The 24,499-nt window shown below is 43.7% G+C and overlaps 1 protein-coding gene across 1 annotated transcript; it reads right to left on the bottom strand.

Moving 5' to 3' along the window:
- Positions 1-22,001: 22,001 nt before the first annotated feature.
- Positions 22,002-22,916, bottom strand: LOC134497349 (olfactory receptor 14C36-like). Its single transcript, XM_063303011.1, has one exon. The coding sequence runs from the start codon at positions 22,914-22,916 to the stop codon at positions 22,002-22,004; it is 915 nt and encodes a 304-aa protein (XP_063159081.1).
- Positions 22,917-24,499: the final 1,583 nt, after the last annotated feature.

Raw genomic sequence — 24,499 nt, 5'->3', positions numbered from 1 at the left:
AAATTTCTTTCAATGTTGTTTCTATTCTTTCCATCAACATTTTGTATTTCCTTGTCCCCAAACCCATGATAAATTAACTCATGGACACCAGAAATATCTCTTCCTTTGGCTGCTTTGCACTAGTCTTTCTCTTAGTCTCCTTTAAGGATTCTGATTTCTCCTTCTGGATAGTCATGGCTTATGATGGATATGTTGCCGTTTGCAATCCAGTACACTATATGATGGAGTTGAATTGGAAAGCCTGCACCAAAATAGTGAATTCAGCTATGTTTTGTATTTGATTCTCTTGTCATGATACTTTCTATGCCTTTTGCCTTCAGTTTTCTCAGGAATTGAAAACAATTTCAAAGGGAAACACAACTGAGGTAGAGATAGAGACTTAACATGTCCTTTCAGATTGATGCTAGCCCTTGAGAAGTTGGTAAGCTACAATCCCATATCCTAAGTCATTGCCATTCTAATCACGTGGAGGTCAAGACAGGAAAGTGGTTGAGAAGAGCTAGAAAGATACAGTATGTCCACTGATTTCATCATTATATCACTGCTCAATCCCTTGATCTATAGCATCTGAAAGAAGGAAGTGCAGGGGACCCTTTCAAAAGTTCTTGGGAAGAGCAGGTCATAGATGTCATTTTTGAAAGTTGTAATTATTAAAAGTTTAGGTCCTTGCAAAATCATAACAAATAATTGGTGTAAAGAAAAATGCCCGAGAAGTTTTCTATCTGGTTATTTTGTAATAACACACTATAAAAATTTAAAAAAAATTGACTTCTCCATGGTTTTGCAATATTGTTTACATTTTTGTAGATAATGAAAGCAGTCACCTGTCTTTTCCATATATTTCTGACTGTTTCACATATATTATCTATCATAATATATAATTTATGTAGAATACATTCATGTAGTCTAACTAAGTAAAATTGATGAAAATCTGTTAGTCTTTCAACACCAAGACAACTTCAACCACAAATTCAATGGGAAACTATTGATACTCAATGGGAAAATGTTGATGTGCTCCTGAGTTGCCCTCACACATATTAGCAGGAAATCACATCAAATAAAGAATTAGAGAGGAATGAGAACTCTAATCAAGGAGCCATGAAGGAAAACCATACCCCAAACAATATTGGCAGTTTAAGCCACATAGAAACAGTCAGAGAACTCCATTCTTTGATTCGGTGATGATGTTACATGGTCTACTGTAGTAATGGAACATCTGCTAAGCAACACTGAGCTTAGCAAACACCAAGAACGTAACTAATTGTCCTGTTCAGACTATGAGACAGCCAGGCAGGTTTACTATAAGAAAACTCTTTATTAAAAGCAGCTATTTACAATAATAATGTTCTATGATGAATAAGGCAAGATTGATTAATCAAGGCCACTCAGGCAATAACAGAAAAACAGGCAAGGACACAGGATCAGACTGTGGCAGATCAGCAGGGCAGAATCCATCTATCATGCTGAATGAAATCGATGGACTTGACAAAGCTAGGGTGCATGGCAAGGCAGGAGCTGGAGGCAAGAGTCTGTGGAGTGGCCCACCGACAGGACTGTGCTGATACTCAGAAACTAAGTGAGACCAAACTGGAACCTCTAGGTAAGGATTGACTCTGGAGGCTGGACTAGACAGGACTGGATAATCTAGGCAAGGCTGGGAACTGGAAGCAAGGCTGGACTGGACTGAAGAGTGTAGACAAAGCTGAGAGGTTGAAGTAAGACTGGACTGGACTGGAGACTCTAGGCAAGACTGAGAGTACGAAGCAAGGCTGGACTGGACTGGAAATTCCAGGCAAGAGTGAGGACTTGAAGCACAAGTGGACTGGACTGGAGATCCTGAGCAAGTCTGAGAACTAGAAGCATGACTGGGCTGGACTGGAGACTCTAGGCAAAACTGAGAGCTTGAAGCAAGGCTGGATGACAGAAGGTTCTGAGCAAGGTTGAAAGCCAGAAGCAAGGCTGGGTGCATGCCTGGAATGCACTGAAACAAGGCGATGAGGTCCAGAGCTGGACACAAGGCTGTGCTGGACAGGAGCGGCGAGGCAAGGATCCTCAGAAGCAGCTTGTGCAGAAGGCAGGTCTTCAATGGAAGGGAACACTTGCAGTGATTCCACTTTGGTGAGAGGCGAGGCTTCTGGCGTAGGTAAAGACTCTTTCACAAGGGCTGGAAACGTGAAGGGTCAGTTGTCTCTGGCAGCTTGCTCTTCGTGCATCTGCCTTTTATGCCAATCCCTTGAATTCCTGTTTCCTTCTGCAGACAATTGGGCTGACTTTTCCTTCACGTGCTTTTCTGCACAACTTTCCTGCATGCTGATTGGCAGATTAAAAAACCTCCTCCAGAGTCAGTCCAATCAGAGTTTTGAGCTTCTCCCACTCCTCTGAGTCATTTTCAGGTTTTGTTCTCCCAAGTTCTGCCTGGTAGGTTTTAGTTTCCCTTTCAGACTCAGAATGGGTTTCACTTTCTGAGTCAGAAGCTGGCTGAAACCTCACACTAATGGAATATTACATTTTAGGCTCCTCTTGGGGGCAAGTGGGTTGTTGCTTTGGTAGTGAAACACTTGGGTAGTGTGATTTGCTTATTGTCTGGGACCTTTCTTTATTCCCCATTTGCCAGAAGAAGGAAAGGCACTGAACTTCATTGTGGTGTCCTTCTACCACTCCCAGCAATGGCATTGTATGTTCTGTATGGGCCCAACTTCATTGAATATTGGACTTCTGCCCCATCCAGAAGAATGCTACCTCACTGTCACAGTGGAAATGGATAGCTGTTCAAGATAAATAAAAAGTATGTGTTTCCTTATCCATTTTGGAAAGAGAGGCAATGTTTCCAAATATTTACATTTGCCACTCTCAGCTTTAGGCCTGAGCAGAAATGTGAAATTTCCATACCTGCAGTTTTACAGCATATGGATGCCATTACTGTGGCAATATAAAACCTGCCTGAGTGATACATAAGCACAGTGGCAGCTGGTTAATAGTATATCTTGCTAGTGTGTGGAAGTGTTCATGGTAGTGCCAAAATCATTAGCCTGACTCAACAGTGGTCACAGGGAGAGGTTAAAAAATCAAGATTGTGGAGAGAAGCCCCACCTTTCATCAGGCAGCCACTTTCACTCTCTTGCATTTTTTGACATCTCTCCGTGTGCCACAGAAGCTGCTGTCCTGCTTTTGGAGACTGAGAGAGCAGTTCTAGGAGAATGGTTGGAAAAGCTGAAGCGGTTTCTTCTTTGGATAGTGGGGCCAGGGGGAACAGACCTGGTTTATTTCTGCACATGTAACAAATCACAATTTAGAATAAATTGCATATGTAAGGAAGTTGGCAGTAGCCTCCTGGCTCACCTGATACTACCTGCTGATTCTCCATCCAGATTGGACCAAGTGTTTACTGCCCTGTATACTGTTGTGCCTTCACTGATGAATCCCATAATCTACAGTATGAGGAACAAGGATGTCAAAGCTGCCTGTTGGAAATTGCTTGGTTGGAGACTATTTAGCAGACAATGATAATTCCCCTTTGATGTACCGATTTGTTGCTCACCTTAATTTTGAAATTCAGCATATTAGTTGTAATTGGATTAGGATCACTGACCAGGCATTTCCCATTTAATATACATTGTTTCTTTATTTGATTTTTATTGTGATTTGTTGTATCTGTCAAAACAAATGTTTGAAAATGTTGGGCCTCTTATAGCTTCAATTCTATGGGTATCTTCAAATATGATCAATAAATTGTTTTCTCGTAATTTACTATTGGCATTCAGAAGATATTGTGGAGATTTTAGTATGGAAGACCAGATGAGTCATGGAAAAGCATATGCCTACTGCTTTGACTAATAAAAGAATGGTCCCTGAAGAGTTTATGGCTCTGATAATACAGCCTGTGGATGATTTCTGCTACATCTCGGCCCTTTATCACCCTGACATAATTGGCACGCTACTTCTAGCACCTAAAGGTATGTTTGTACAAAAGAGAACTGTTTTTGCAATCAGCATCTCAGACTGGCTTGCTTAAGAGTATTAGTTAAAGTAGTCAGTCAAATTCAGAGGTACAGTCTGGGAAAAGGGGGACCCAATCAACTATGCAAAGAATCAGTACAACAAGTATTGGTTTTTTTGTTTTTTTGTTTGTTTTAATATAGGAAATATGGGCGGAAGATGGACAGTTATATTATGTATTTTGCTTTTTATAAAGAACCAGTTGGAATCAAGATGGGGGTGATGGACCCCTTGTTTATATTTCAGAAGCTTTAGAAGACTAGTTGTTTTGAGAACTATGTTGATGTCATTCACACCATCTTTAACTTCTATTTTTGTTGTTTATAAAGAGGGGTCTTCTTCCATAAACTGAGTACACAACAGCCATATGAAGATATACAGGAGGTTGCCATAAAAAGTGTTTACCAGTCAGAGGTGACCCACAGGTGGAAAATGCTTTGATCCTACCACAAAAATTATGGATTTTGAGGACAGAGGAGACAATGAGAATATTGGAAAAAAGGGTCAGACCGAATGACACAATCATAATTCCCTTAGAGATGGTGAAGGTCACCATCAGGCTGATGAAGATGTCAGTGCAAAATAAGCATAGTAAGGGAGGAATGTTGCAGAAAAAGTGATTGATATTATTGGTGTGGCAGACCTGTAGGGAAAAGACCATGGCTGTGTTAATAGTAGAACTGATGTGCCCAATACCCCAGAAGGCTGCTAACCAATGTTGATGTATTGTTTGGCTGAGGAAGAGTGTAGTGCAAGGGGTGGCAGAGAGCTACATAATGATCATATGCCACAGCTCAGAGAAGGACACATTCTGTGCTCCCAGAAGTACCAAAAATACAGTTGTAGTGCACATGTGATGTAGGAGATGCTTTTGTCCCCTGAGAAAGAGGTCCCATGGCATTTTGGGACAGTAGTAGAGGTATAGCAGATCTCCAAAAAAGAGAGATTGCCAAGGAGGAAGTACCTAGGAGTTTGGAGATCTTGATCTATCCAGATGAATATCATAATAGGAGAGCCAACTGTGATTATGCTGCTCCTATTGGAGAAAGATCTGCTAGTGCCATCCACAAATGTTCTGCCCCATGGGAAGATATAATGTTCCAGCCACACTTAAGCCCTTTCAGGTGAAGCCACTAGCTCAGCTGCTTTATGGGTCCTTGGTCAGCCACCAAGCTCCTTGTTTCACTTCCTTGGAGAGAATACAACCTAAATTCATCAGAGCAGCTCTCCAGATACCTCGTTTTGTCTTTAATGCACATTTATAACTGGAGACAGATATGATAAAAGTTGAGTCAAGAGTGTGTCTAGCTTCTATAAACCTTTGGTTAAAGTGTAACTTCTATCCTCAAGACCTAGCACCATTAATTCTCCAGGACAATTTCCAGTCCACAGGGATGAAGGCTGTTGAATCTAAACTTTTAAATCTAGGCTACTCTCCCTCTCTGGTTCTTAAGATGAAATGTGATCAGGCAAAACAAACGCTGAATCAAAGGATAAGGATATGGCGTGGCAAGCAGATCTAGAGGAGGCCTCAGCCTTCCTGTCACCAGTACACAACAGATATGTTGTCATTGCTGCCAGATACCTTACACAGCTAGAAACACCCAGCCATTAGAAAGCTTTCTCTTTTGCCCATGTCATGCACTCCCCTCTGAAGTACTGGATGGTAAATATAAAAAAGTCCCATTGCCTCAAGGGCTTTTCCCCTATGATACCAAAGAGGTGGAAGCTACAGAACGTGTTCTTCTTCATTACCCCTTTTATGGAGACATTCAAACTAGATTCATCCTACCTCTGATTAGCAGGTATCCTGGTTGCCCATATCCAGATGCTGCTCATCGCTGAATACCTTTTGTTACAACGCATGTGGCTAGGTTTTGTGCACCAGCACAGAAGATCCATCGGACCCTGATTGGCCATCTTCCCATAGCGAAATGCATCTGTAATTCATTTAAATTTTAGATATTATCAATTGAGTAACACACTTGGATCCAAGGATGAACCCTTAAGAAAAGGGGATATCACAGCCCCCTTCAAGGCAAGCAGCACCACGTCCTCCCTCAATGAGGCAATACACTTCCTTCTGCTTTTGATAAAAGTACTTTGACAACTTAGATCCCACATAGTATTGGAGTACTTGAGAGACAGCAATGACATCAGGCCCAGAGAGCTGAAAGAACAAGTCCTTAAGTGGAATGAACTGTGCAGAAACAAACTTATACAGTATAAATCACACTCTATTTTAACTTATAGAGAATTTTTTAAAACAGCTACAGCAGAACTAGACTGGGCCAAAGTAATAATGTTATTGAATGCAAATTAGGCAGGTACACACAGAAACACAAAAACATGCATTTTTAATCTGAGCCTTTCTATAGTGTAAATATATAGAGTATTTCATCTGTAAAAGAATCAATTGGACCTATCTTTCTAGATCTTCTCAGTCATTTTCCCCTCCTGACCTCCACCTGATTAGAATGGCAGTGCTGCTCTCCAGGTCTGATAATGCTTCTTGCCCATGTGGCTGCTGCTGGAAAATAGCTAGAAAATTAGAATATTATTCCCCCCTCCCCCTTGGGAAATGCAAGCTGGAGGTGGAGGGCTGTCATGTTCCTTGTTTCAATGTTCTGTATACATCGTAACGTTTCGCATGTCACTTTTCCGACCCGTGTTTGCGCGTTGGAAATTTCCAGCCATGCCAGGCTGTAATCTTCTTACTGCTACTGTGGAATGTATGTTTGGGTTAGTGACTCTATTCAAGGTTACTTTCCCAGGCCGATGTATGGCGGTTGTTAACATCTGAGAGGGGTAGTTGCTATGGTGGGGTGAGGGGCGGGGTTGAGCTGAAGCGAGAGTATTTGGTTTGTATTTCGCGCGCTTTTGCTTATTCTCAGCTTTGTTTGTATCTGCATACTATTCCTTTAATAAATCAGTTATCTTAAAGCCCTGGCTTGTGAGACTGAGTATGTTGGAGTAGGAAACCATTACATAAAGCTGAGAATCATAATTAAACTTTCCGCTAGCCCCATCCAAGTGTTTGGTGAAGGGGAACGCTAGCGATGTCAGAACCCAGACTGCAAGAGAGCGAAGAGGGCGAAGAAGTACCAGACACCACAAGGGCGCTTGTGGTCCCGAGCTCCCGAGCTCATAGGGCAGCCCGCCGGGATAAGCGGGGTGACCTGGTGGAAGAGTGGGGTTTACCGTCTGAAGTGAGCGGCGCTACAGGGGATGGCTATCGAACCAGGGAGGAAGGAGACTCCGAGGTCGAATCGCCCCAAGCGTCCTGGGAACCGGAGATCCCGCTGTCGCCTATGGCGGTAGTGACCACGGGGCCATTGGAAGAACCGGTCACCCCCGCACACATGAAAGCGTTGGAGGAAAATATTGAAATTATAGTTGCCATGCTAAAGGACAACCCCAGAGGGTTGGGATCCCCGCGAGAGGGTCCGGAGGAAATTCCACCCCGACAGCCCAATCCGGGGGCAAGGTCCCCATCCCCTCCTAGGAGGAACTGGGGTTTTCTGGCAAGCAAGGGGAAGAGAGTCAGGAGTGACCAGGGAAGGGTCACAGGCGGTGGGCAGGCATTTGTTAGCTTTTGTGGAACCAGCTGAGCCGAGAGAGTCGGCAAGAGCCCCTCCGCCTTTCATGGTAAAGTTTGATGGCGATCCCGCCAAGCTGTCCTTCTTCATTACCAATGCCAAAAACTATATGGCGGACTGGGGGTGAAGCTTTCGCTTAGAGCATGGCAAAATTAATGCTATCGCCAACAAACTAAAGGGGAGGGCAGCGGATTGGTATGTGCAATTTTGCCAAGCCGAAGCCACAGAACTAGAGGAATTTGAGGAGTTCCTGTGGGCATTAAAACAGCACTTCGAAGACCCCTTGGCCCAGGAACGAGTGAAACAGGCATTGAGGAAACTTTCCCAGGGAGCTCTCTCCGTCGCGGACTACGCTTTGGAGTTTAAAGCCCTGGCTGGAAAGGTGGAGGATTGGTCCCAGTCGACCCTAGTGGAAATGTTCAAACAGGGACTGGAGACGGAGGTTGTCTGATGGGCTTTGGGACGTGACGATCCAAAAATGTTGTATGGATCGATTCAGCTGGCCGGTAGTGCTGAAAATGCCCTAGAGACGTTCGCACATAACAAGGAATTGAAACAAGGAAAGTTAAGTAAAAGTCTCCGTGCCCCGGGATTCCCAAGCCGGCCCAAATTGAAGGGTTGGGAGGAGGAAAAAGAATGACATTTTGCGAAAGGGCAGTGCCTGAGATGCGGGAAAGAAGGACATCATGCAGCTGAGTGCCCAAGAAAGAGATCCGAGGAGCGACCAGGAAAGTCATCTGGCAAGTCTCCTTCAGTACCAAGGAGGGTGAGAGCTGCCCGCGCGGAGGACGATCCTGACGACAACCAATTCGGGAGAGAGGAGGAACAGCTGGACTTCGAACAACCGGCGGGAAAAGGCAACCACCTGCCCTGAAGGGTGCCCTAGGGCAGGTGGAAGGAGATGGGCGTGACCACGATTCGGTGAGTGGGAATTTTCCTACCCTGACGGTCAAGGTGAAATTGGGCTCCAGTAACCGATCTGTGGAGGTGTGGGCGATGCTTGACTCGGGCTGCTCATGCTCTTTGATGCACCCCGATCTCGTAGCCGCATTAGACCTCCCCAAGTTTCCGTTGAAGCGGCCAATGATTTTTACACAACTGGACGGGACTATGGTTGAGAGGAAACTGGTAACCCACTCCACGGGACTGGTGGCACTGCAACTGGGGAGTCATTGGGAGAAATTACCCTTCATAATAGCACCGGTGGGGGGCCCATTAGTCATCCTCGGGATGCCCTGGTTTGTCAAGCAAAATCTGGCTATCAACTGGCTGCATAGGACTGTGATGTTTGCTGATGGATTTTATAAGGTGCCGGAAAAGGATTTATTGGAGGACAATGAGGGGGGACGGGCAGCCACTACCACAGTACAAACACTTGAGCCACTAGAAGGGCTGCCTGAGCAATATCAGGACTTCGCAGATGTGTTTGGCGAAAAGGAGGCAGATCGCCTACCCCCTCACCGAAAGACTGATTGTGCTATTGAATTGCTGCCCAATGTAAAATTGCCTAACCCAAAAATCTATGCCATGTCCCCGAAGGAGTTGGCCACATTGAGGGAGTTAATTGACAAGAATCTGGCCAGGGGTTTCATTGAGCCAGCTAACTCTCCGGTGGGGGCACCTGTCCTCTTTAGACCAAAAAAAAGATGGTTCTTTGAGGCTATGTACAGATTTCTGTGGGCTCAATGCAGTGTCAATATTAAGTAAATATCCTTTGCCCCTCCTCAAAGATATGTTATCACATCTGGCCAGAGGTAAAATTTTCTCAAAACTGGATTTAAGGGAAGCCTATTTTCGCATTCGCATAAGGGAAGGGGATGAGTGGAAAACAGTGTTTAACTGTCCTCTGGGGGCTTTTCAATATAAAGTGTTACCTTTTGGGTTGTCAGGGGCACCTGGAGTATTTATGCAGCTTATCAATGAGGTCTTGCATGACCACCTGTTCAAGGGGGTGTTGGTATATTTGGATTATGTTTTGATTTATACTGAAACCATGGCAGAACATATTCACTTGGTGCGTCAAGTGCTTGCTAAACTCAGAAAAGCTGAGTTGTATGCTAAACTATCAAAATGTACTTTTCATCAGTCGCAAATTGATTATCTGGGCTACAGGATTTCAGAAGTGGGGATTGAAATGGACCCTGCAAAAGTGGAAGCCATTGTCACCTGGGAACACCCCCGCACGCGACGCCAATTACAAAGTTTCCTTGGCTTCGCCAATTTCTATTGGGCATTTGCCCAAAATTTTGCGGAAATCACCCTCCCCCTCAATGACTTATTAAAAACCAAAGCTCAGGGGGATACGCGGCATTCAAAGAATCCAGGCGTGCTACTTAAATGGACTCCAGCCTGCCAGCAGGCTTTTGACGCGCTCAAACAGCTATTCACAACTGAACCCATCCTCAAGCATCCCGACCCGACTAAGCCATTTGTGGTGCAGGTCAACGCCTCCGACTTCTCTATCAGAGCCCTTTTGCTCCAAGCTGACCACTCGGGCAGTTTGAAACCCTGTGCATATTTGTCTCACAAGTTTACGGAGACAGAGAGGAGATGGCATGTTTGGGAAAAAGAGGCGTTTGCTGTAAAAGCAGCCTTGGATACTTGGCGCCATTTATTAGAGGGGGCTTCTCACCCTTTTGAAGTTTGGACTGACCATAAAAATCTCAAAGCCTTAAGCACCAGTCGCAAACTCAGCCCCAAGCAACTCAGATGGGCCGAATTTTTCAGCCGTTTTGATTTCTCTCTCAAGTTTATTCCGGGGAGGAAAAACTTTTTGGCTGACGCCCAGTCCCGCAGACCCCAAGATTCCGGCCCTGCACCAACTGTCCAGGGTACAGTGTGGACTGAAAAACAATTGGGGTTGGCGGTGGTGACGCGCAGTCAAACATGCGCCTACCCAACTCACCGGCCAGCCACTCCTCCATCTTCCAGTCCGGGACAGTTGCCAATTCCCTCAGATTTGCAACAACAGTTTCTTCTTCACCTGAAATCTGATACTTGCTTGCAGGCAAACTCAGACACTGTTACTTTTGATGGGGATTTTGCCAGGAAAAATGATTGTCTTTATGTACCTGAGGCTTTACGAAAGACGATCCTACTGCGCTGCCATGATGATAAGCTGGCTGGACATTTTGGGTACCTTAAGACCCTCCATCTCATACAACGTCAATTTTGGTGGCCAGCTCTCCTCAGGGATGTTAAAGATTATGTAGCTGCTTGCCCTGTTTGCGTGGCAACTAAGTGCAAAGTTGGAAAACCCCAAGGCTTGCTACAACCGGTGGCTAACCCTACCTATCCATGGCAAGAAATCTCCATGGATTTTATAGTGGACTTACCCCCCAGTCAGTGTAAAACAGTGATTTGGGTGGTCAAAGACTTCTCCAAACAAGCACACATCATCCCCTGTTCGTCCATTCCCACCGCACAACAGCTGGCCCGTCTGTTTCTCGTACACGTGTACTGCCTCCACGGGAGCCCCTCCCGTTTGGTGAGTGACAGGGGTTCACTATTCACATCACAGTTTTGGCGGGCATTTTTGAAACTACTTGGCACCAAACAAGCACTTTCTACAGCGTGGCATCCGGAAACGGATGGATCTACGGAGGCTGTCAATTCCACACTGGAACAATATCTCCGTGCCTTTGTGAATTATCAACAGGACAATTGGGTAGACCTTCTTCCCTTTGCTGAAGTAGCTTATAACAACGCCGTCCACCAAAGCACTGGCCAAGTTCCTTTTAAAACTGTGTTCGGCCGTGATTTTGTCCCAATACCGGAACTCCCGCACCCGCAATCTCTGCCTTCCTCTCTAACTGATTGGGCTCAAACTTTGACTGACTCTTGGCAGAAAATTCAACAAGCATTGCACCATGCCCAAGCCTCTTATAAAAAACATGCGGATGCAAAACGTTCCCCCCAACCCGCATTTAAGGTCAGAGATAAAGTCTATCTCTCCACAAAGTTTATCAAATCCCCACAACCCTCCAGGAAACTTGGTCCTAAGTTTGTTGGTCCGTTTCCTATTGTTGCACAAATCAACCCAGTAACTCTTAAATTGGATTTGCCACATAATCTTAAACGTTTGCATCCTGTTTTTCATTGCAGCTTACTCAAACCGCTCATCCTGTCAGATCGATGGCATCCCCAACAAGCACCTCCTCCACCCATTATGATTGACAACCAGCAACATTTTGAGGTTAAGGACATCCTTGATTCTCATCGCAAACGCTCTGCCTTACAATATCTCATCCGATGGAAACATTTCCCACACCCTGAGTGGGTTGCAGCTCCCGATGTCCGTTCCCCAAAACTTGTCGCTAAATTTCATGCTGCCTATCCGTCTAAACCTGCTCCTTAGTGATTTTTTTTAGGGGGCGATATGTCATGTTCCTTGTTTCAATGTTCTGTATACATCGTAACGTTTCGCATGTCACTTTTCTGACCCATGTTTGCGCGTTGGAAATTTCCAGCCGTGCCAGGCTGTAATCTTCTTACTGCTACTGTGGAATGTATGTTTGGGTTAGTGACTCTATTCAAGGTTATTTTCCCAGGCCGATGTATGACGGTTGTTAACATCTGGGAGGGGTGGTTGCTATGGTGGGGTGAGGGGCGGGGTTGGGCTGAAGCGAGAGTATTTGGTTTGTATTTCGCGCGCTTTTGCTTATTCTCAGCTTTGTCTGTATCTGCATACTATTCCTTTAATAAATCAGTTATCTTAAAGCCCTGGCTTGTGAGACTGAGTATGTTGGAGTAGGCAGCCATTACAAGGGCTCCAGCTTCCCCCTCTCCTCTCGCTCTGGCCTCAGAGCCTCTGGTGGGGGTGGAGGTTGCCAACTTACGAACTTCTCTGCTTGGGATTCCTCTACTTGCTCAGTCAAATGAGGAATCTCTGGTAGAGTGTGAGTGTCCTAACAGTCAGGAATCACGCTGAGATGAGGAATAGGTCTCTAGTGTTTATTACTGCTACATAAGACAGAAAATCCTAACAAACTGAATAAGCGTGGGAAAAACCCAGACAGATAAACCCCAAAAGTTAAGGCGGGCCTGAGCTGTGTCTCTTTGAATGGCTGCTTAATTCCTCAGTACTATGCATGCGTTTTCCCCCCTGGATAGAGGCCCCCTCCTGCTCACCATCAGTACTCATGACAGTGAGGCTTGGGTTTGTGAGGGAAAAGCTGATGGGATCGTTGAACCGTGGCAGGTACATGCACATCTCTGGGATTTTCCCACGTGCGCTCTTCCTCAGGGTACCCTTTCCAATGTATTAAATATTGGATGCCCTTCCTCTCCTCCTAGAGTCCAGAATTTCCTTGACCTCATATTCCTCCTCCCCCTCCACAATTACTGGAGGTGGGGGGGCAGTTGTGACCGTAAGGTACTTGGGGGAGGGTCTTTGGCTAGCAAGGCTCTGTGAAACACTGGATGGACTTTCATGAATGCTGGTAGCTTTAAACGATAAGCCACTGGATTTATCTGCTGTACCACAGTAAAAGGGCCCACAAACTTAGAGTCCAACTTCTTGGAAGGCCTGGTAGAGGTCAAAAACTAGGTAGAGAGACACACTTTGTCTCCTACTACAATCGCTGGCCCCTATTGTCTGTGAGCATCTGCAGCTCTCTTGTAAGCACTCTTTGCCCTGTTCAGCTGTTCCTTTAATAAATCCTGTGTGGCTTGTTGCTCTTTTAGAAAATCAGCCACAGCTGGAACAGTTCCCTGCTGGGAGGAGGTGGGAAACATCCGAGGGTTAACCCCGTAGAATGCTTGGAAAGGAGGCATCTTGGTAGAGGATTGTACAGAGTTGTTATAAGTAAATTCTGCCATGGGGAGCAGGGCTGGCCAATTGTCTTACTGATAATGGTGTAACACCTGAGATACTGCTGTAACCATTGGTTAATTTTCTCAGCTTGCCCATTACTAGCAGGATGATACAATGATGATAGGTGAATCTGGACCACTAATGACTGGAAAAGGGCCCTCCAGAACCTGGAAGTGAACTGAGGGCCTCTGTCACTCACCAAGTGATTTATCATGCCTCTATACCTAAAATCATGGTCCATAAACAGCTGCACTGTGTTTGTGCAGATGGGAGGCCCTTGCAAGGAATAAAATGAGCCATTTTAGTGAAAAGGTCCACCACCACTAGTATGGAAGTCAGCCCATGGACCAGGGGTAAATCAGTGATGAAATCCTTGGGGATTGTATCCCAAGGCTGGCTTGGAGTGGGTAGGGGTTGCAAGAGTCCTGTGGGCTTCCCTGGGAGAGGCTTGGCTCATCTACAGGTATGACAAGAAGCAACGTAACCCTTTATGTCTGCAGTCATCTTAGGCCACCAGTAATCTCTCAGAGCTCTATGGAGAGTTTTGAAAACACCTCTGTGGCCTGCTGTTTTATGGTCATGGCAAAGTCTCAGTACTTCTTCCCTGAATGAGGCGGGAATGTATAATCACCCACTATGCCAGAGGATTCCTGCTTCCACATTAAATGGGGAGGCAGGGTTTTGTGGGACCCTCTGAAGGTCATCCATCATGCCCTGGCATACAGGTCCTGTTGTTGAAGAGCTCTGACTCATGTAAATAGGTCCTCCTGCTTGTCTGCCTGCTGCTAAAATCTCTGTCTGGTTCCCCCTCATAGACTGATCAAAGCTGTGAGGTTTTAATATAGTAGCCTGGACCTCCTGGTGTGTAGTGGGGGTTACCTGAATGGATCAAGACATCTGCCAAACAGTTCTGTGCCCCAGGAACATAAGAAATAACAAAATTGAAATGGGAGAAAAACTGGCTCCATCTGATTTGCGTGGGGTGAGGGATCTGGTGTTTTGCAGAAGCTGTGAATTCTTATGATCAGTGCAAACTTTCACAGGAAAGGTTGCACCTCCAAGCCAGTGCCTCTACAATTGAAATGCTGCTTTCATTGCCAGCAACTCCTTGTTAAAAACATCATAGATTCTCTCTGCTGGTGATAGCATGCAACAGAAAAATGCACAAGGAAGCAGTGTCTTCCTTTCTTTGTCAGTATATTGCAATAAAACATTAGTGATAGGAAAATCTGAAGCATCTGAATTCATTATGAATTGCTTCATTGGATCAGGATGCTTTAAAAGAGGCTGGGTGCAAAGAGCTGCTTAAATTCTTGGAAGGCTGCTTGCTCCCTCTCCCCCAAAATGAATTTTGATCCTTTCTTCAAAAGCTGTGTGAGGAGTTTAGCCCTGTCACTAAATTTATTTATAAATTGTCTGTAAAAAATGGAGAATCCTTGAACTTTTTGTACATCTTTCACATTTTGGGGGGGTTGCCAAGAGTGAATTGCCTGGACCTTGGATGTGCCTTCTGTTGATATTCTATGGCCCAGGAAATGTAATTCAGTTAAATCGAAGGCACACTTCTCTTCTTGGCGAACAGCTTGTTCTCTCTCAGTATTTGTTTGACATTACGTACATGGGTTACAGGAGTTATAGCATCCTCAGAGAATATTAATATGTCATCTAGATAAAGGACCAGCTACATATCTAGTAAATCAGAGAAACTTTGATTCATAAATTGGGAAAATATGGCTCCTGCATTAGACAAAACAAAGGGCAAAACAAGGTACTCAAATTTACCAAACTGGTGTCGAAGGCAGTCAGATATTTACGCCCCTTTTCATTTGGATCAGATTGTACGTATTCCTGAGGTCCAACCTGGTAAAAAAATGTGCTTTCTGTAAGCGATCCAGCAGATAAGATATTAGGGGGAGTGGGTAATTTTCCTGACTGTGACTTTATTGAGGGAGCTGAAATCATGTAGTACTCTCATGGGTGCCTCCTGCATTGCCGGTGCCAATGGGTCAGGTTTCTTTGGTGCGGAGAAGGTAGGAGCAGATGCTGGGGAAGTAGATGGTCGGATGAAACCCTTTTGGAGTTTAGAATCCAACTAATCTTTTAAAGAGACTAGTTCCTTGGGGGACATGGGATATTGTTTCCTTGCTGGAAACTTGGCTCCTGGTATCAACTCAATGGTGCAATCACAGTCCCTATTGGAGGGGGGGGTAGTGCTCTGGCCTCTTGTTCGCTGAAATCATCTGTGAAATCTGCATACTTGGCTGGCAACTGGACCCCCCCTGCTTCCGTGACTGCATTGGTTGCTGGAGAGAGAAGAGCGGCTTGAATCTTGTGGTGCTGGCATTCCTTAGCTGGGAAGGAGACTACTCCCCTAGTCCAGTCCAACAACGGGGTTGTGTATCTTCAGCCAAGGTGTGCCCAGGACTATAGGCACATTAAGTGATGCAGAAACATAAAGTTGGATCCACTCAGTGTGGTCTCCCATTGTTAGTTGCAAAGGTTCTGTGAAACTTTGAATCGGTCCTGCCTTGAGGGGCTGGCCATCAATGGTCTCCATTTCTATGGGATGTGGCAATTCCATGGTTGGGATGTTCAGGGATATGTACATCAATAAAATTGGTGGAAGCTCCGGAATCCATGAGAGCCTCTAGCTTGAACTGGTGCTCTGGGTTTACGTGCATTATGACTGGTAAGTAGTAAAAGGATGTCCGGAATCCTGGGAATGAGCCTTCTTAATTGATTGATGGTCTCCCTGCTGAGCTCTGTGGAGGGAGACCGACAGAGCTCACCTGGCTGGAAGTCGAGGTGGAGGTGGCTCTTGGTTCTGCTGCTTGCCCTGGGGCTCTTATGGAATTTGCTTGGCTTCTCACTGGGCAATCTCTCACCATATGCCCCGGGACTCCACAGTAGAAACAGAGGGCTCTCTCTCTCCTTCTCTGTCTCTCAGCCTGAGAAGTAAGCCTCCTGCTTGCCCTGATCTGCATCGGCTCCTCTGGTCCTGAGTACAGAAATGCTGCAGAGAGAGCTGGAAATCCTGGAAGCACTCTGAGGCCCCTGCCTCTCCCTGACTGCATCTGTCTGGGCTCTTGTAGCCTGGTGTCTATGACCATAGACAACTGATATAAACCTTCTAGGGTAGCTGGTTTTCCCTTGCACACTAATTCATTTTTAATTTCCTCATCCAGCCCCTGTTTGAATTGGTCTTTCAAGGCACTCTCATTCTAATCCAGATCTCCTGCTAACAGCTTGAAATCAGCAATGTAAATTCCCATGCTCTTGTTGCCTTGCTTGAGCTTCTGAATTTCCCGGCTGGCAGTGACCTCTCTGATCGGGTCATCAAAGTGCGCTCGGAACCCTGCCAGAAAATTCTGGTAGTCATTGAGAATTGGGTCATTGTTCTCCACCATGGGAATAGCCCATTTGGCTGCTGGGCCCTTTAGCAGACTAAAAATGAAGTTGACTCTGGTTCAGTCCATTGGGAACTCTACCGGTCTGCTGTCGAAAATCATTGTGCACTGTGTGAGAAAGGTTCTCACCTGTCCTGCGTCTCCTCCAAACTTCTCTGGTAGACTGCCCTGGGATCTCAAGACTACTGGCGGAGCTGCTGCTGCTGCTGCTGGCATGGGTTGTGGGTTAGTCGGAGCTGGTTGTTGTAACTGCTGTAGCATAGCTGTTTGTAATGTGCTGATCTGGAGATCTACTTGTTGTTGATGTTGTTGCAAGGCTGCTGTGAGTTGTTGGATGGCTTGTCGAATTTCTTGGTTTTCCAAAGACATTTCCCCAAATGTCTCTCCTTTTTTTTTTGTTCCTCCCTCTATCAATGGAAGTAGGAGTTTTTTAGGATTGATGTCCTAATCATCAGGAACCATGCTCAGATGAGGAATAGGTCTCTCGTGTTTATTACTGCTACATTAGACAGAAAATCCTAACAAACTGAGGAAGCGTGGGAAAACCCAGACAGATAAACCCCAAAAGTCAAGGCGGGTCTGTTCTGTATCTCTCTGAATGGCTGCTGAACTCCTCACTACTACGGATGCGTTTTCCGCCCTGGATAGAGGCCCCCTCCTGCTCACCATCAGTGCTCACGACACAAAATCTGTTATACTTGTTCTATTAGACTTTGTATTCTCTCCTGTAGGAAAATGACATGCATATATTAATGATATTATGCAACACTATATATTATAATAAGATCTACTGTAATATTAATATAATATAGTTTAGTATAGTATAGTACAGTATAGTATAGTATATAATCATATTGAGAAATCTGTTATTTCATAAGAATATCAATAGTTTCTATTATTGGTAACAGCATTCTGTGTCTTTCTGATATGCTTAATATATATATGTTTGAAAGACATGGAAAATATCTTTTACAAAACAATTAATATAATCTTTATAATTAAACAGCATGTTTCTATACTTTACCAAGAGAAACTGCGCAATCTCCTGTAAGCAAATTATGTTCTTTATCATTGCATTCACCCACTCCTCATTTCCCACTTGATTCTGATTAGACCCTCATGTATATTCTAAATATTTTGAAATGAAAATGAAAGAATCAAAACTGAAAATTAAATCTCCTTTTTTTAATCTCTGCAACCATGAAACTTCCAGGATGATAAAATTGGATGCTGTAATACTTTGGAATACAGATCTTCAGTAAGAATTATGTACCAATGAAGTTAGAATTGTTTAGTCTCTTAACTGGCAGTAAATCCCATTGAATTTGGTGTGACCCATTTCTAAGTTCAGATGTCAGGACTCTCCTGTACTTTATTAGGAACCAGGAACACTGCTTCAGGATGTAAGCTTGTTTTCATTTATCATCCAGTTATGTTCTGCATATCCCTTTTATTCTTTATGCCTCACTGAGAACTCCCTTTTCTTTCCACTCCTACTGAATTTCTATTAGATCTACACCTATGCTGTGGTTGTTTTTCAAAGTCAGTTTTGCCTGGGGTTAGAGGAAATAATTGTCATTTGAAAAGGAAAAAAAAACCAAAACCACATATGGGTTGTTACCACAGTTCCTTATTGAAAACCAGGGGTGAAAAGAAATAATTTTCTATATTCATGGCTTGGAGAGCAACTGCACTGACAAGGCTGTTAGGTTCACAAATAATAGCTATAAAGTGGATGATGATGATGATGATGATGATGATGATGAAAATTTACAGTCACAGATCAGAGCTTATATATAAACATGAGAGGACAAATGTACCTAATCGAAATCTCATAAGCTTATTAGAAGAATAAAGAAAAAAAATAAGAATGTTTAGAGTTTAAAAGGGAGGGTGAGGTTCATGATCTCATTCTGCAAAGCCTTTCTTCTTCAGCTATATAGCATCCAGCTGAGGTTACCATGGCTGTATTTGATCTCCAGGCGACTGACATGAGAACAAAGTCTCAATAGATGTGCCTCCTACTCAGGTAGATAGCATCAGCATGACATCACAAACAGGAGTCTGAGTCTCCTTCAGACTCCCTCATCAAAAGTCAAGCTGAGCTAGCAATTCAGGAACCTGAGCGAGTCAATGTTCAGACTGAAAGCCACTGTTTGATGATTTTTTGGTTCTACTGAAAGAGGTTCTAAGAGAGGGCAGTCAGGAATGCTGGTAGGACCTCATATTATGCTAATACAGTAGTTTCCAGATCTCTTTTCTGAAATGTTTTATATTTATTTATTTATTCATTTATTTAAGTTTTATCCCACCTTTATTATTTTTTTATAAATAACTCAAGGCAGCGAACCTACCTTATACTCCTTCCTCCTCATATTTTCCCAACAACAACCCTGTGACATGAGTTGAGCTGAGAGACTGGCCCCAAATCACCCAGCTGGCATTTATGCTTAAGGCAGGACTAGAACTTACAGTCTCCTGGTTTCTAGCCCAGCACCTTAGCCACTAGACCAGAGCCAGTTTGGTCCAGTGGTTAAGGATCCAGGCTAGAAACCAGGAGACTGTGAGTTCTAGTCCTACTTTGGCATGAATGCCAGCTGGGTGACTTAGGGGCAGACTTTGTCATGGTAGCCTATGTATTAAATATGTTCTCAAGGTTCTCTCACTTTGTCTTCAGCCTGATATTTACTTTGTTGGGAGAGTGTGCTGAGTGCTTATTTAGTTATTTTAAAATTTATATAGTCACCTCTTATGTATCATAACCCTGGTAGCTTACAAATAATAATGAAAACAGTTAGAAGCATAGAAACCAACATAACATCTCCCTAAAAGCAACTCACACTTCACATGGGACAAACAACTTTACTAGGCTCCAGCCACATACGTCCCAAATGCTTGTGGGAGAAACAAGGTGTTCAGGGTTTTTCAGAAGGCAGATGGACATTGGGACCTACCAGAGTTCATAGGGAAGGGTGTTCCAAAGGGTCTGGGCATTAACCAAGATGGAGCACCACCTAGGTCCCACTAGATGGTGACATTTAAGTGGAAGGACATGGAGCACACTCACTGTATTGGAACTGGCAGAGCAGACAGATTCCCTCAGGAAAAGGAAATTCTTCAAACTACCTGGCCCTGTGCCATTCAGGGCTTTAAAGGTGATAGCCAGCAGCCTGACACTGGGAAAGAAACTGGAAGCCAGTGCAGCTCACACAGTGGTGGCGTAACATGAACAAACTTGAGGCACTCAAAACTGCACATGCACTGCATTCTGGACAAGGTGTAATTTCTGGATGGTTTTCAAGGGCTGCCTCACAAAGAACACAGTGTAATAAACCAGTCAGGAATTATCCAGGGTGTGAGTGAATGTAAGCAAAGCCTCCTGATGAAGGAATGGGCTCAATTGGTGTAAAATGTGAATCTGTGTTAAGGACCCCTATCTACGGCTACCACGTACTCCTTGAGCAGGACGCACAAGTCCAGGAGGAACCCCAAATTGTGCAGAAGCTCTGAGGGAGTGCAACCCTGCAAGAGTCAGAGGTGATACTTTACCAGACCTAGGGGTCCAAAACCAAACAGACTGGAGATGTAAAACCAGGTATCATCAGCATACCATTGATAGCATACCCTGTCTTGTTGGATGACCTTGTCAAGACTGGTCACTTGAGCTTTCACTTAATCACAACCCATAAGAAGATGCTTATAAATCTGTTTAATAAAGTGAACCATCCAGTACAGTATAAAAGTTGTGAATGGTATTTCCCACACGTTCTACAGTTTAAAATCACAAAAGCCTTTAATTCCCCCCCACTACCCCCATTGGTATGCTCCCTTCCTCCTCGTGCCAGTAGATGGCTTGAACGGTTTTCTGCCTCGTGCCAGTAGATGGCTTGAATGGATGCTTCTTGTGACCTTGGCACTAGAAGCATCTAGCCCAAACAAAATGATTCACACTCCAGTCCAACTCCCCCTCCTGCTGGCAACTCACAGTCTGACATGGGCTGCTTGAAGATGGATGAGAGTCTGATAAGATGTTCTCAGAACATTTGATCAGGGAGTCTGACAGACCTCTCCCAATAGTGTCATGTAAATGTTGAAGAGGAAGGGTGAAAGGAGAGCCAGGATGGATTACCACCCCCATCCCAAGCCCTCCACAGATCATCTACAAGTGTAACCAACACTTTCTCAGTGATGTCACCTGGCCTGAACCCTGACTGAAAAGGATCCAGATAGTCCATTTCTTCCAAGGCCCTCGGAAGCTGAGTGCTTACCACATACTCATCAACCTTCTCTAAAATACGGAGGTTGAAGGATGGGTTAGATTGCCTGAGATAATTGGATCCATGGATGGCTTTTTAAGAAAAGCGGATACCGCTGCCTCCTTAAAGGCAGGCAACACAACCCCCTCCTGCAACAAGGTGTTAATCACCACTTGGACCAAATGTATGCCACCTCTAGGGTGGCCTTAACTAACTTATTTCCTGTAAAGCAAGTTTAAGTTCAAAGGAAATTAATTCCAGATTCTTTATGACAATTTTCCATTGTTTCATAGAAGTAGTGCATTCCAGCTAATTATTCCAAAATAGGTCATGTAAATTTTATACACTTCTGCTTTTAATAAAAGTACATTGACAGCTTAGATCCCAATTAGTATTGGAGAACTTGAGAGACAGCAATGACATCAGGACCAGAGAGCCCAAATAACAAATGCTTAAGTGTTATGAACTGTCTAGAAATGAACTTAGATAAATTGCATTCTATTTTATTTTCCACATAATTTTTTAAAACAGCTACAGCAGAACTAAACTGGGCCAAAGTAATAATGTTATTAAAGACAACTTAGGCAGGTACAAACAAAGATGGGTTTTTAAACTGAGCCTTTCAATAGTGTAAATATATACTTCATCTGTAAAATAATCAATTAAACATATTTTTCTAGCTCTTCTCAGCCATTTTCCTCTCCTGACCTCCACACGATTGGAATGGCAATGACTTAGGATATGGGATTGTAGCTTACCAGCTTCTCAATGGCTAACATTGATCTAGAAGGAGATGATAAGGCTCTATATGTATCTCAGCAGGGTTTCCCTTAGTAATTGTTTTCCCTTCCTGAGAAAACTGAAGGCAAAAGGCATAGAAAGTTCCATGAGAAGAGAATCAAATAGAAAACATAGCTGAAAGAAAATGTCAGAACTGCCACATTTTAGACAGGACAAGTTTAATATTCTTATTTCTCATGCTATAGATGATTGGATTGATCAGGGGTGGAAGTAAGGAATAAAGGACGGTGAATGCTACATCTAAGTAAGTTGGGGTGTTAGAGGGAGGTCTCAGGTAGGCCAGGCATGAAGTTACCAACAACATGGAAAATATTATAAAGTGGGGAAGACAAGTAGAAAAGGCCTTCTGCCTTCCTTTCACTGAAGGGATTCTCAACACTGCCTTGAAGATCATGACGTAAGACCCAACGATCAACATAAAACAACCTAATCCTCCAGTGAAACTGGCTACAAGAATGCCAGCTTCAAGTAGATTGAAGCCAGAGCAAGGCAGCTTTAGTAATTGTGGGATTTCACAGAAAAACTGGTTGACAACATTAGAACAGAAAGGGATGGAAAAGGTTCCAGTGGTATGCAACATTCCATAGAGAAGACCTGTAACCCCCACCAGAATCACTATTTTGGTGCAGGCTTTCCAATTCATCACCATCTCATAGTGCAGTGGATTGCAAATGGCAACATATCGATCATAGGCCATGACTGTCAGGAGGGAGAAATCAGAAGCTTCAAAGGAGATAAAGAGAAAGACTTGAGCAACACAACCAAAATAAGAGATGTTTCTGCTGCCCATGAGGGAATTAATCATGGATTTGGGTACTATGACTGAAACAATGCCCAGGTCCTGCACAGCCAAATTCACTAGAAAGAAGTACATGGGCCTATGCAGTTGATGGTCAAAAGCTACTACAGAGATGATGAGAAGATTTGCTGTAGCAGTTGCCAGGTATAATATGAAGAATAAGTAGAAGTGTAGAAGCTGCAGATGCCGATCTTTTGAGGATTCGAAGAGCAGAAAGTAAAGAACTGTGGTTTCATTATCCATGTTTAAATTATGACATACCTGCAAGAAAAAACAGGCGAGAGATATTATTAGAGAAAAACTTTGTATGTGTGCTACTTATGGCGGCTTGATCTGCAGAAAAAGACAAGGTGCAAAGCTAGAAAGTAAACAGATACTAAATAGTGTTACTGTGCTGCATGAAGGTGGAGGCTCCTTAATTGCATAAGAGTATATAACATGCACCTGCCCTCACTCAGACACTCATAAAGCAAGACAGTGACAAAGACACAGAGAGAGGCAGAATAGTTTTGTAAAAAGATAGAGCTTTGCTTAAGAATATCTTACATGATTTAAATCTCCTCATTGAAACTCTACCTCCACTTTGAATCATTTACTCAAATGTAACACTGAGTTTAACCGCACCCCCCAGGTAAAAAAACACACTCCCAGTGGTCAGGTGTTTTTTAGTCAGATCTAACACCCTTCTGCTCCAAAAGGAATCTGGCAGGAATATCTAACTGGGAAGTGGATCCCAGTTTGAAGATGTAGCATTCCTTCAGTAGTCCCTTCAGCAAGACCCTGGGTACTGTAATTTCATAAAAATATTATGAAAAAAGACCCTTTGAAGCTAAAACAATGGTAGATGCAGGAAGAAGAAATTTGCGAAAAATAAGGTTGTCAGAGCCATGCATTTTTTCCTGGGCATTACTTCTGTTAGTGAGAACAATGTGCATCACCCTGTCAAGGTCTCATCTGCTCTTCCATGAATGTCTTTCTTAATTAAAAGGAGTCTGAAATACTTCTCATCCTCTGTTTGCTTGTTTCTTTCCCCTCATGTTTTCCCCGAGAAAGTATGATCTCTACTAGTGATCCTTCTGTTCCAGGACAGAAATCTCTTATGAAATAAGCTGGAAAACTCATCTCTCTGGGTATCATCAACTCCTCTTCTCACTGCAGATTCAGATTTCATACTTATGATTCCATAGCTCGACACTTAGAAACCTGGTTTCGGGTAGCAATGAATGACAGAAAAATATGATGCCTACCTGGCTGACCTGGGTGTCCATCAGTTTTCTCTCATTTCCCCAGGAACCTCAGCACTAATAGACCACAGTTAGAATCAAAAGAAAGGAAAAGGGTTGAGTTTCCTATATCTAACACCTCCTCTTCCAAATCTGTATTCTAAGGTTAATTTCATGTCTACACCGAATTGGTCTGACTAGAGCAACCTATGAGCCCAAGTAAATATACACACAATTATCATCTACATAATCATGCTGCAAACTTCATGAGACCCAGACAGAATGTCATCACCCTTTAGAAAATAATCCCACAAGGAATAATGAGGCAATGCTAAAGATATGTATGGACAAGAGAATGATTCCACAAAGTTTTGGTGGAGGCTGATGTAATTCTTCAATTTTTTTGTTAAAGATACTGCATTTCCCTGCATTGTCAAGAAAATGTACAGATACACAAAATTATTCTGTCTGTGGGCATCATCCAGGATCAAACATACTTCTATGTATCTTTGATTATGACTCATATTCTGAAAGTTTAGAGAACATTTATTGAAGTTTCTGCAATGCTGGGAAAGAGCTAAAATGGTTTTTCTATCTCAGAAC

Source organism: Candoia aspera, chromosome 4 (assembly GCF_035149785.1).
Source record: "Candoia aspera isolate rCanAsp1 chromosome 4, rCanAsp1.hap2, whole genome shotgun sequence".
NCBI classification, from domain to species: Eukaryota; Metazoa; Chordata; class Lepidosauria; order Squamata; family Boidae; genus Candoia; species Candoia aspera.
The sequence above is the reverse complement of the archived record's forward strand: the minus strand, read 5'-3'. Positions and strand labels throughout refer to the sequence as shown.